Source organism: Microcebus murinus, chromosome 1 (genome assembly GCF_040939455.1).
Source record: "Microcebus murinus isolate Inina chromosome 1, M.murinus_Inina_mat1.0, whole genome shotgun sequence".
NCBI classification, from domain to species: Eukaryota; Metazoa; Chordata; class Mammalia; order Primates; family Cheirogaleidae; genus Microcebus; species Microcebus murinus.
Genome location: NC_134104.1, coordinates 101,481,415 through 101,494,208, shown reverse-complemented (window position 1 = coordinate 101,494,208; position 12,794 = coordinate 101,481,415). Strand labels below are relative to the sequence as shown.

The following is a 12,794-nucleotide window of genomic DNA, read 5'->3' as shown; positions in this document are numbered from 1 at the left end:
CGGGCGTTCCAGGCCCACCCAGGCCTCGTCGCGGCGCCCTGTCCTGATGCGGCGCCTCCGCGCGCTGGGCCCGCACGCACGGTCCTCTGACCTCGGGCTTCCCACGAGCGCGCCCGCGGGGACACGTTGGGCCAGGGACGGAAGCGCCATCTCCCTGCCCCGGGTTTCCCTCCTATGACCTGCAGCCTGCCCCGAGGAGCCGGGGAGGTGTCGGAACGCGCACGGGGGCTGGGTTGGGATGGGGCTCGGACCCTGCGGGGTACCCACCCCGGCTCCCGCGCCGACCGAGCTCGCCCGAGGCCAGGGGGCCGAGCAGGGCTGCGCGGCCGCTTCAGGGCGCATCACGCCCCCCAGGCAGATGTTTATTATAAAAACTACAGAGACCTTCATCAACCGAGAGACCCGCTAGACCTGAGTGCTGAACACGGCGAAGTCCTGTTCAATGGCCTTTGAAAGTTAAAAGAAAGATATAAACCTATCGCAACGTCTAGGCTGAGGAACAGCTTTGCACGCGAGCTCAGACCCGGACAAGGGCCGGGCGGGGGCGGCGGGGAACACTGCTGGAGGATGCGGGGCTTCGTCGGGGTCTCTACGAGCCCGCCAGCCCGAGGGTGGGGGGCACAGAGGACGCTCGGGACACCCCCAGTCTTCGCGGAGTGTCCCCGCGTCCCAAGAGCCTGAGCGGGAAGGGAAGGTCGGGTCTCAGACCCGGCCAGGGTCGGATCCCCACGGTCTCTACCCGCCCCCCGCCGCCAAATTAGGCAGGCAGCACCTTTGGGCTTTACTGGTGGGATTTTTTTTCCAGAAGAAAAGGGCCAAGTGGGAGGGAAAGCTCCTTGATATTCTGAGGACAGTTAAGACTGGGTTTTTCCTAAACACCGTCCTGGCTTCCACCTTCTCAAATGAACCAATGAAGAAGCTGCTTGGGCCAAAGTGCTAAAACAAGAGAGGTAGGGGTCCAACCTCCACACTGCCCCCCACACTCCCGCCCCGCGGCTCTTCGCCCGCTCCCAAGCCTGCACCTGACCCGCTCCAGAGAGGGTCAGCGACCTGGGACCCACTGGATTATGCCCTACCAAACCCGGGAAGATTTCGCACCAAGTGATCCCCCTTTCTGTCCTCCCAAAATGTCCCCAAATAAACTTCAAGGGCGAAAGTATAGCAGAATGAAGAATGATAGTCCGTTTGAGCGAAAGATGTTATTGTATCCTATGTTACTTATTATGTGTTCCTTCATCGGTTTGGTATAATCAGTTTCTATCCCAGGTGGATAAAAAGGTGGGGACGTTGGAAGACGCACTCGGCGTTAGAGAGCCACTGTCGCAGTCACCCTTATTATTGCCCCTTGAATGGGGTACGTAATAGCAGAGCCACGGGCTTTTCCAAGTTGGCATATTAGAGAGATAGATGGATAGAAGGTACACATTCATCAAAAAGGAAGAGGGAAAGACTATCCCGGATATTTTAATAGTAACAGGAACAAAGATGACGCGAACTCCATCAAATGAAACAATACTATTTTCATTCAATTGATCGCAAAGTGTCTTCAATTAATAACTTGGCACTTATTTAAAAGGTTTAACAGAGTTGAAGCCGAAACATTTTGTACTGACAACACGCCATGAGATAACATCTTTTGTTTAAAATAACTTAATACACTAGAAAAAATATGGCAAATATAAATAATTTTGTTTTCATGGAGAACAAATAGTTACAAAGCTCAACTACATACCAAAGTTCAGTTAGAAGAGCTTTTCCTCTTTCTTGTAAATTAGAAGGAAAAAAAAAAAACTAAGGGGGCTTACTAGCGAATTGGGATACAGATTGCTTAGTCCAGGGTATCCCAGTTTAAATAGCTACATGAATTGAAACAGCAAAAAAAAAAAAAAAAAAAAAATTACTTGAAAAGATACACCTTTGTGAGATAAAATGCAAATGTTCAAAGTCAACCATCAGTTCACACATTATAGCCAAAATAAAACTTTGTTCGTGTATATCAACATATTTTATACAAACCTAGTGCCTGTATCTAGCTGGGTGTCGTTTAAGGTGAATTTGACGGGATAGAGAGGGGAAAATAAAGCACAGTCCTCAAACAGGACTTGAGGAAACCAGCAAGAGGGAATACAAGAAAAGGGGAGTGGCGGGAACTAACATTGCACGCCTACTAAGTGTCGAGCACCATGCGAGGCGCTGTACCTCCATTATTTCATTTGGTTGTCTTTTCTTTTTCCTTTCCCCGTATTTTCTGCCTGCTTCTATCTTCTTGGGACAGAGTGTAAATGTTTTCTCTTTCCGACTTTTTTCTTTTGTTCCCCAGGATCAGAGACAGGGCAAAAAATATATGTGGATATATATCAATTTCCAGACGCTTTTGGTATTGTTTTTCACACTGAAGATGAAAATGGAGTGAGTACACGTGATTAAAAGGGGAAAGGGGAGACACCATCAATGGAATACAAATAACATGCAAACCAGAATTTAGTGTCAGCAGTCCAGACAGTTCTGCCATAATAATTTCTCAGAGAAATTGTCTCTGGCATATTTTTTGTATTAATATTCTTTTTTCTCTCCTTGATTTTACACTGTCTTCCCTCTTCTTGCTTTTCCAATACAAGGTGGGTTTAAACTCAAAGCATCTGATTCAACGTAAAAGGAGGCCCGCCTCTCTTATCAAATTTCTCATATTAACGTGAACTTCGCAGAAAAAAAGGTCAGTTTCAAAACCTGTGAACTTCCCAGCTGCGCACTTTTTTATCTTAGTTTTTTAAATAAGTATACCTCTTCCTTCTGTTTTGCCTTCTTAGCCCATTAAAAAAAAAACACATACACTTACGTTGGTAACCCCCCCCCACCCGCCCTCATTCTCTCGAGATTCGTCCTGGTTATTTTTCCATATTTTTAAATGTATAAAATACTTTAATAACTCCTTGTCGTTCTCCGATTTCAGCTTCTGCCAAATAACAATAAGAAATAAGTTCCCTTTCTCTTTTTCTCTCTGGCTTGTCTTTTCTATTTTTTAAAATGTTTTTGCTCATTTTTTATTGTTAACAAGATTTTATTTCTATGCAAGAGTCCACCGTTGCAGCCTTCTCGTGAGCACACTCCGCGGTTCCGGCACTCCCTTGTCCAGTCTCTCTCCAGACTTCCCCGACCCGCTCCTACAAAACCGAATTCTAGGGCCTTGGGTAGGAAAGCGGGCAGGAGCCACTGAGCTGGTGCGCCTGGTGGGATCCCGGGTCCCGCGTGGAGTCCAGCCCTCCAAGTCCGGGATGCGAAAGGGGATAAGGAGCGGAAAGAGGGCGGGCTCCGGAGGTCGGAAGAGGGTAGCGGCGAAGCGCGGGGCGCAGAGAGCGTGCAGGCTGAGCGCCGCGCGGGAGGCGCGACGTTGGCGCTGGCGTAGGTGTCACAGACCCAGGGCGGCCGCGTGCTTTTTGGCTTTCAGTCTGAGATCGGCGATGCTGGAGTTCTTGCTGGTAGTCTTGGCGGCGGCGGCAGCTGCCACAACCGAGGCGGCGGAGGCCGAGTCCGCGGCCAGCGTGGCAAGCGGCAGTCCGAAGGGCGGCGCTGGGAACATCATGTATGGCGCGTGCGCGGCCAGGTGTGGGTGCAGGTGGTGGTGCGCGTGCGCCACAGCGCTGTCCAGCTGCAGCTGCGCCTGAACCTGAAAGGACAAGGGCGTCACGTTGCAATGACTATCCTAGGGTGACAACAGAATAGAAACAGAGCATTAACGGCGTCCAGCGTGGCTGGGGAAGATTGGGTTGGGATAGGGGATGGGGAGGGGGCGTTTGACTGTACATCTTATTCCGACAGTGACCTTCTCAGCCTGTTGCTGAATCTGGAGTGTCACACGGATACCCCAGTGCTCCCTGGACCCACTCAACCTGGCCTTATTTCCCTGGACCCCCGGGACCTCTGTCTGCAGGAATGTGACTGCTCAATCGGGAGCCGGGCTGAAATGGTATATTGGAAAGACTGGGGGTGAGGGCCATTACCCTCATCTCCTGCTGCTGCTCTACACCTCTTACCCCATTCCTAAAGCACCGAAGTACAAGCAAACTACAAAACTTTTTCATGTCACTTAGGGAAGTCATTGCATCTTCACAACTGGCACAACTGTGTGTCACTACTTCTAAACTTCACTGCCACAGAATTAACTGGGGATCTTGTTAAAATGCAGATTCTGATTCATAAGGACTAGGTAGGAGCCTGAGGTTCTGAATTTCTAATTATCTCCCAGATGGTGCTGCTACTGGCCCAGGATCACTTTCTGAGTATGAGTCACCTTTTAAGGTCCCCCATCCCTCTTTCTCCAGTCACTCTCTTGTTTCAAAAGCCCAGCATCAGGATGCCAGAGTCCCATGGCACCATGAGAGCTAAGATCTCCCTAACACTAACTCTCAATACAAGGGCACATCCAGGTGTCTCCTCAGTCCAGGGGGCTGGTGGCTGAGAGCTAATTCATGACATCATAGTCATGCCAAGAAAGGGGCCTGCGTGGTTGAGGGTGGGGTAGGTCAGTTGCTGGTTGGGAAAGGTATTCGCCCCCAGGCTTGGAGAGCAGGGAGTTCAGAGCACTGAGATTTCCTAGGATTAAATCATTGCTGCAGGCTGTCCTTTTAAAATGTACTCTTAAAAGTTTCTTTTCGACTAAGAAAGGGATTGCAGAGGCAGGGTGGCTTTAGGAAGACCAAGACTTCGCTATCTAGCAGAGATAAAGCTTGTTTTCAGAGATAGCTCTTAAACAAGTCTGAGTTAGGAGTTCTTGTATTTATTTTTCTTCTGTCAGAGACATTTAATGTGACTAAGGGTTACAAAATATCTAGGAAAATATTTAGAGGGTTGTCTTAGAAATACCTTAGGACTAACCTCTGTATTGGATTTGACAAAATCTTAATCAAAAGGCTTTTCCTTCCTTACCCCAAGTGCAATCTTTAGCGCATTTTTAAAGAACCAGTTACTGCCCTCAGGCCCCTGGAGGTTCCCCTGAGGACAGAAAGGACTAAGCATTCAGGTTCTTGACACTGTATAGGTTTTTAAAGGGGAGTGGTTCTACTATATCATCTCAAAATCGATTCTCCAACTGCAGACACCAACATCTGGGCTTAAAGACAGGGAATGTTCAACAGTTCAAGCAAACAAACATGTTTTTACATTTAAAAACAACTTGAAATTAGGCTGTACTTACCTGCTGAAATGGCATCCTTAAAGCACCTACATTGACATAGGGTGCGACTCTACAAGCTTCAAACTGACTGGCAGCCCCAATGAGGACACCTGTAAAGAATAGGAAAACAAAACACAATAATCTAAGATTAACATTTCCAGCATTGTTTTCCAGGATTCCAAATGGTACAAGATAGAACTAATTTCTTTGGAATTGGACTGCTATCTTTCTAAACTGCTGCCATAATTAGAATAAAGGTAATTGACTCTCAGAGTTTAAGACTCTCATTAACTGCCTTTGGACAAGATTCTTAAATCAAGGACAACTGTTATCTTTGATATTTTTTTTTCTGTCTTTGTAATAACAATTTTCTCCACCTCTCTTTTTACTTAAAATATAAAATGTTCCTATATGAGAAGCATACCTTTATGGAGTTGATTTTCTTGTTTTCTACATTTAGCTCTTCGATTTTGAAACCAAACCTACAAGTTTAAGAGGAAAAATATAAAACCTACATGTTACCACTCAAAATTTTCTTTAAAATTATAAGAGTACAAACAGAAAAGAATAGTATTTTAGGCAAGGATTGGGAGACATAGCAAGCAATCTTTGAATTATACAAAACAGTCTCAATTTCCAAAGTTAAAAATGTAAATGAACTACAAAAATAGAAAGATAAATTTAATAGACTTTTCCAGATAAATTGTTTCTTGAGAGATTACTATTAGTCCTGGTTTTATCTTTTCCTATAACAGAGTCCTCAAGGCCTAAAACTCTCCCTGGTACCTGATACCAACATCATAATGGATTTAGATGTTTGCCCAGTTAAGACCTGAGAAGAATGTGCTCATTAATAGCCTGTAATATTAATTAGTTCATCTTAAAGAAAAACCAACACCAAAGCAAATAATGACTCTTGGAGGGGGGAGAGTTTTAAGGGTGGGGGAAAGGTAATTAGTGTCATAAAAGCCTCACTACAAAGAAGTTTAGAATTTCTCTGTTCCTCTGTGCAGCAGAGTGTAACACAGTACCAGAATAATTGTCTGCTATTATCATGATAATCTAATTTGCTTCTATAGAAAAAGCCACTGCTTGCAGTTAGGATAGTAGGGAAACATCTAGAAAATAGCGCTAAAACTTAAATAAATGTATGAAAAGAGCAAAGAATAATAATAAAGTTCACTTCTTAAGAGAAAAAAAGAAGAGCACTCTGAAAAAGGGGTATGGGGTATGAATCAATTCACCCCTAGATACTATCTTTTCCTGGGTGTTAACTTCTTAAATAAACTTGCCACCTTTTACAGACAGTATGACAGGTTTTTAAAAATTAAAGCTTGTTTTTACACTCTAGTTTGAATGATACAGCATATTGATTGATTCACAAATTAATGTTTTTTAAAACCCATGAAAGTAAAATATTGCTTCAGAGCTTTTACTGGTATGTTTTTGAAGTCAAGTGTCATAGTCAATGTAAATCTTCAAAAATTCCCCTGCTATTTACTATAATAGAAGGGTGGATTTCATGCCAGGGTGGCATCCTTTGTGTAATTCACATGGCCTGAGGCTTCTTGCCTCTTTTTTCCCCTAGAAGAGTTGAAATTGAGATACTAATAATCATACTGTAATAATTATCATCATGTTTTTAAAGGGTTGCTGAGCCTCTGGAGATCTCAGTGCACAGAGCAAAGCAAGAGAGGCTTAAAAAGGAAGGCCCTGCTGACGCTGTGATGACCAAGGCGGCCTATTATTACTTTTCCCCTTCAACGTGACTGCTCTGGTTTTTTCCTGATCCTATTACAAGATTGGGGAAGCCCCATAAGAATTGTGCATAGTTCGCTACAGATGGTGGTCTCTGCGCCCAGAGACCCGGGGAGTATCTGTTACAGTGATACTTTGTAACAGCTGCAGATGTTCGGCCTAAAACTGCTCCATGTGTTCAAACAAATAATGACCATCATTTTCTCCTATTTTATATGAGCGGAAATACAATCTGAAACATTTAAATTTGTTTGCCACAAAGCTAGAAGGATATATATATATATATATACACATATAATTTTACCCTTTGACCACTTTTGCTATTACATTCACCTCCACAATCAATAAAGAAAATCTCCACTCCTAACTTCACAGGATCTTGCTGGGGGTCAGGCTTTGGAAACACCAATATCAAGATACGTGCGTTGTTTTAAAATTGAGTTACTGTAGATTCAGGTTCCTTGCTTTGGTTAAGCGAACAAAGAAAGAATGGCCAAAATGCGTTTATTTCTCTGCTGTTTCACACATAGTTTCAGATCGACTGCTAACAGCAGACTGTAAATTTAGCACTTAACAGTTGCTAATTTTCTTTATAGTCTGTACTTCTATAAACATAATTGGCATATCCGCTTGGCAAACCTAGACCCCGGAGCAGACCTTGAACGAAACCCAACTCAGGCGAGCAAAATACTCGTTGTAACTTTTAAGGCATCCATAGATAAAACGTTTTCTGTGGGATATTTTTTTAAGCCTTATAAAAGTAGGCCCATTAGGATTAAACCACATTAAAGCCAGCGCGAGGCGAGGGGGGTGTGGTTTATAGAAACTCTGGGAGCAAGCCCAGCACAGCTTTCTTCTGCTGGGAACATATGTTGGGATGGGAAAGGGGGGGGGCTTAGGACTAAGATTTACTTTGGAAAATAAGATCTCTAGTAAAGATACCCGTTTCCTTCTCACCTTACACCAGACACTTGAACCGGCACCCTCAGCGTGTATCCCCAACGAGCCTCTCCAACCCCAGGCGTATTCCCTCTCTGCTCCCTGGGCCCTAGACCTTGCAGCTGGGTACCTGCACTCGGGCCTCCGACAGCCCCAGCCGCTGGCTCAGTTCCTCGCGCATGAAGGCATCCGGATAGTGGGTCTCGTCAAAAAGCCTCTCCAGCTCGTTGAGTTGTTCCAGGGTGAAATTGGTCCGACTTCGCCTCTGTTTGATTTTGGTCTGGCCTTCGTCCTCCATCCCTTTCGCATCCTCTTTGCGATCCTTCAGCTCCGGGGACACTGAAGGAAGCACCACGGACGGGGCCACACGTGCGTCCACGCACACACACCAACACGCGCGCGCGCACACACACATCCATACACACGGATAAAAACAGCACAGCAAATCCTGTTACCAGATTTGTCTCAAATAAGAATAGAAAATTCTTCTTTCCCCCTTCCAGAATCTTGGTCCAAGTCCTAACACAGCCCAGAGGAAAAAGATTCTGGACTCGCGCAAAGGTCAAGTCTGGGAGGCCGCCCGGGCGCAAGATGGGCATTCACCTACCCACCTCTTCCGCAACTGTGGCCTCAGCTCACTACTAGCTCTCTATCCCACGGTCCCCTGCCTTCTCCAGCACACACTAAATGCTTTCCACTCACCCTCTCTGGCACTCACTCAGTCCCAAGCACTCACAAATATCAAAAGCGCCGCGCCGGGCCTCTCACCGAGAGCTGTCTGTGCAGAAGAACGGGGCAAGGCCACCCACAGGCCTCCCACACTGGCCATTCCCAGAGGGCTGGCCTGTTCTCAGGCCAGCTCTCACCGCCGCTGGCTCTCTGCCTCCCGCAAACTTGCTGGTCTAATTTAGGAACAATTGGACCGAAGGATAGCAGCGGGAGAACAGGACCCGCTGCTGTGCGGCGCAGGGAGCCGCATCCCTAAGCGCCCCACGTTGCCCCAGGGCTCGATCCAAACCCCGAGGACTGCCTCGTGGGCAGCCAGGTAGTCCCCATCCCCCCTGCTGGACCAGGGTCGCAGGAGCACTGGCGCCCACGCCATGTTGGCGGCCTGAAGCGCCAGTCGCCCATGCCGGGCCAGAAGGCAAGAGGCGGAAAACCAGCCTCGGGTGACGCGCGAACCCGACCGCTGCCTCTGTTCTCTCCTTCTCCCTCCTACACAGAAACGCAGACCCTACCCTAAACGCTTAACCCACAGAGATCAACAGGTTCAAGCAGAACATTCGCGATCCTCCGTTTCTATTGGTTGCTCAAAGCCTTTTCATGCATCCAACAGCTCGGATGTTTAATAAAATATGCATTTTTCTGCTCTGGGTTTGCACACATCCGTTGCTACTTTCCTGTCCTCTTCCCTTTAAAAACAGGAGCTCTGCTAGTGTGAGTATACAGAGCAACCCGAGGGGTGTGTGTGTGCATATGTATTGTGTGTGTATATAAATATATATATATATATATATAGCCAAAGGGGACTATCAATGTAAGGTTCCCCTGGAACCTTTATTCTCTGCGCCGAAGTCGGAGACTCGGGGTTTTAAGGTGTCAAAGCTGAATTTGGATAGTCGAGGCTGTTTGCAGTCTTCCCAGCGTAGGATACCAATCAGCATGGTTGTTAAAAATCATTTCCTGGGAAGAGCTGGTGTGCAGAGAAATTAATACCTGCCCAGAGCTTGGAAATCAACAATTGCAGGAACCGCGCGCGCCCGGGGTTCAGACCCTAACTTAGCTGTCAGGCGCACTGGCGAACCCAGGGCCTGGGGCTGTGGGCTCATGGTGTGGAAGGCTGCATTGAGCTCCCTGACAGTTACTCTATCACTTTCCAAATTTAGGAGGACCCGGTGTTAGGGCTGGGAAGGAAGAGTCACTAGATCTCACTCCAGCGGGGCATTCTAACTACGGTGATCTTAAGTGTTGCCCGCATTTCTAGTTCTCCTGAGTTCGTTTTGTGGACATTTTGTCCTTTCTTCAGGAAGGAAGTGGATTACATTACAATAAACATTAGGGGCCAATTTAATAGGAAAATATTTCCACTGATATTGTAGTGAAATTGAAATATGAAAACACACCCTTCAGATTCTGCCAAAGGGGTGAGAAGGCTTTGTCTATTACTTGTCATCCACACAGTGGATGCGCCTCAAACTTTTGAGGCTTCAAAGAGAAACATGCCCAAATATCAAGTTGATTAATAGACTTAATATAATCTCTATTTCGTTCCCAAATTTCCACTTAATGGTCTAAACAGGAACAGACCGTGTTATAAACAACTTAATTGCTTGCTTAAATATGTGATTCTACGCATGCCACATATTTTCTTAATTGGAAAAATATGGCAGTACACCAGTTACTGCAGGCACCAAGTGCCAAATTAATTTTATTGTTGAACTCTTTTGAATTGGTATAAGACGCTCTATCATTTAGATAAAGCCGTATCCTAACTCCTTGCTGGCATCAAAGGATTTTTCCTCTACAAAACCAGAGGACTGGATGATTCCAAACAGTAAATATCGAAAAACAACCCACCAAAAAGAAACATCAACGCCTTGCCAGGGAGAAGCAGCGTAGCCTGAACCTTAGCATGCCTTGGATAGTTCTGCCTTCATAGCTCAAAGAGAATGGGAAGTTTTGGCCCCTAAGATCCAAAGATTCCGAGTCTTTGTGGAGTTCAAGGAATCTTGGCGGTCCCAAACCTTGGGGCGACCTGAGGGTGAAGCTTCTTTCTCTCTCCCTCTTCCCTTCTCTCTCAGGCCTAGGGAAAAGCTCCCGCAAACTCGGCGCTAGATGCTAGCCTCAATCGGCCGCCCGGTCCAGCACCCTCTCCCGTAGCCAGCCCCGCGAACTTCCACGTCCGCCTGCGGGCCATCCCGGCTGCCGGCCCACCATCCGGCTGGTGAAAAATGCATTTCGGTGGAATGCGAGCATCTGGGAAGGGCGCGCACAAACCCCACATGCTCTCATCCCACCCCCCTACCACACACACACTAGGACCCCACCCACGACCATGCACACCACTGGACACCTACCCCTCTACTATCACTCTAGCTTTCCAAGCTGGGGTCTAGGGCCCTTCTGCGTCCCGCCCCTCCTCCCGGCTGGGCCTCAGGGTCCTCTCCCGCCCGAGAGGAGTCAGGAAGGCGGGAAGGGGAACCGCGGCCGGGGGTCAGGCCGTTACCCTCCGTAAGCCGCGGGCTGCCCGGCTCCCTGCTTCTCTCGGCAGCGCCCATGTCCAGCTCCCGGACGGGAGAGCGCCCTCCTCCAGCTCCTCCGCCTGCTCCTCCTCCTCCTGCACCTCCTCCGCCTCCTCCGCCTCCGCCTCCTCCTCCTCCGCCGCCGCCTCCGCCGGCCGCCCGGACTGCCGGGCTGCTGCGGTCGTCGCGGCCCGACTCCGCGCAGCCGGTGGGCTCCTTGGCCCCGCGCAGCGGCCCGCTCTCCAGCACCTCTCGGTACGTGATCGCCTCCTTCTTCTCCTTCACTTTCTGGTCAAAAGACTTGGAGACGAACGCCGTAAGTTCTTCCATCGCCGCCGCCGCCCGTCAGCCCCGCGCTCAACCTCTCCCAGCTGAGCCCTGCTCTTTTTTTCCTTCTTCTTTTTTTACTGCTCCAGCCCCCCCAATAATAACACATCAATGGGGCAGGAGGTGGGGGAGGAGAGGAAGGAAGAGGAAGAAGAAGAAAAAGAGGAGAAGAAAGAAGAAAGAGGAGAAGTAGAAGGAGAAAAAAAGAAGTAAGAAGAGGAGGAGGAGGAAGAGGAGGAGGGGGAGGAGGAGGAAGAGGAGGAGAAGGAGGAGAAGAGGAGGGGCGGGAGCCGCCGGAGGGAAATGGGAACTGATGCTTCCCTGCCGGAGCACGCTTGTTCAATGTTAAGATCTTTGACAATTCTTCCTGGGGAGAGTTCAGATCTGATAGCGACGCTGCGCTTGAAGTCTCACTATTTATACTTCCTAAAGGCGGCCCCTTGTTCTGAGTAAATTACCTCCCCTTGCAACTCCGAGTGAGCCCCCTTCCCGGGTAGCAGCAGTTGCGCCACTACCTGGGGGTGGGGGGAGAGAGAGAGAGAGAGAGAAAGAGAGAGAGAGAGAGAGAGAGGCAGAGGGAGAGAGAGAGAGGGAGAGATTGAGAGAGAGATTGAGATTGATTGAGGCTGGAGTCCCGGCGGGCTGAGGCTGGAATGGGAGGGCAGCGCAGGGGGACCAGAGGGGGCGGGGAGAGACGGCCGGTCCCTGGCCGTTTGGGTTTTCAGATAGCCTCGGTCGCCTGTGCTCTTGGTCATTAATCCAGGATTGACAAGAATCCCTAATTAATTTAATTAGGCGTGGGTTTTGCGTTGGTGTCACGACTTAGTTAAACACTGGGGAGCTGGATGGACTCCGCGGGGTGGGACCAAAAGGAAACTGACAAGTGCGCAGCTCCCGGAGTCAGTCGGGAATCCAGACACAGCATCCGACCCTCCAGCTTTGCCCCGCGTCAGGGTGCCTGCTGCGCAATTGCTGGATTTCGCGTGGCTGCCACTGGTCCCTGCCCGGCATCAGCCCCACAGCAGTTAACAGGCCCCGCACCCCACTCCCGCATCCTGACCCCGCATCCCAATCCTGCATCTCCGCCCCTTCTCCCCTGCATCCCCTGCTCGCTTCCCCAACTCGGCCCCCGCCGTAGCTCCTCCATCCGGCATCAACCTGGCTTCGCATCCTGGTTCAGAGTCAGGGTTCTCTGCAGCTTTTCCGACTCGCGCAGCTCCTTTTAGGAGCTTCCCGACCCGCAGCCAGGGGAGCCCAGGTCTTCACCGAGCTCCTCGCCCCAGCCCGTATAATTCACTCCACTGTTCGCATCCTGGAGTTCAAGCAGACTCCTCTATGAGCAGACCCCGCTAGAAGGG

General features: G+C 48.7%; 1 protein-coding gene across 3 annotated transcripts; it reads right to left on the bottom strand.

Annotated features, from left to right (window-relative positions):
* Positions 1-1,449: 1,449 nt before the first annotated feature.
* SHOX2 (SHOX homeobox 2) lies at positions 1,450-12,343 on the bottom strand. 3 transcript variants are annotated; one of them, XM_012739783.2, is made up of 7 exons: positions 11,094-12,343; positions 10,959-10,963; positions 10,445-10,514; positions 7,998-8,206; positions 5,595-5,652; positions 5,192-5,280; positions 1,450-3,700 (listed from the first exon to the last, which is right to left on the bottom strand). In XM_012739783.2, exons 1-7 carry the CDS (start codon positions 11,437-11,439, stop codon positions 3,407-3,409), a joined length of 1,071 nt encoding a protein of 356 aa, XP_012595237.1. In that variant the 5' UTR covers positions 11,440-12,343; the 3' UTR covers positions 1,450-3,406. The 3 variants fall into 3 exon arrangements, with proteins under 3 accessions (XP_012595237.1, XP_012595235.1, XP_012595236.1); XM_012739781.2 differs by lacking the exons at positions 10,445-10,514; positions 10,959-10,963 and having other exon boundaries at positions 11,094-12,329; XM_012739782.2 differs by lacking the exons at positions 10,445-10,514; positions 10,959-10,963 and having other exon boundaries at positions 1,450-3,664; positions 11,094-12,320.
* Positions 12,344-12,794: the final 451 nt, after the last annotated feature.

What these genes read in the sequence shown, in the direction of transcription:
- SHOX2 (XM_012739783.2), bottom strand. Translation starts at nt 11,439, where the DNA reads ATGGAAGAACTTACGGCGTTCGTCTCCAAGTCTTTTGACCAGAAAGTG. An exon ending in GGCGTTGATGTTTCTTTTTG is followed by an intron (nt 8,207 to 10,444) that starts GTGGGTTGTTTT and finishes TGCTTCCTTCAG; the next exon opens with TGTCCCCGGAGCTGAAGGAT. An exon ending in TGTCGGAGGCCCGAGTGCAG is followed by an intron (nt 5,653 to 7,997) that starts GTACCCAGCTGC and finishes TTAAACTTGTAG; the next exon opens with GTTTGGTTTCAAAATCGAAG.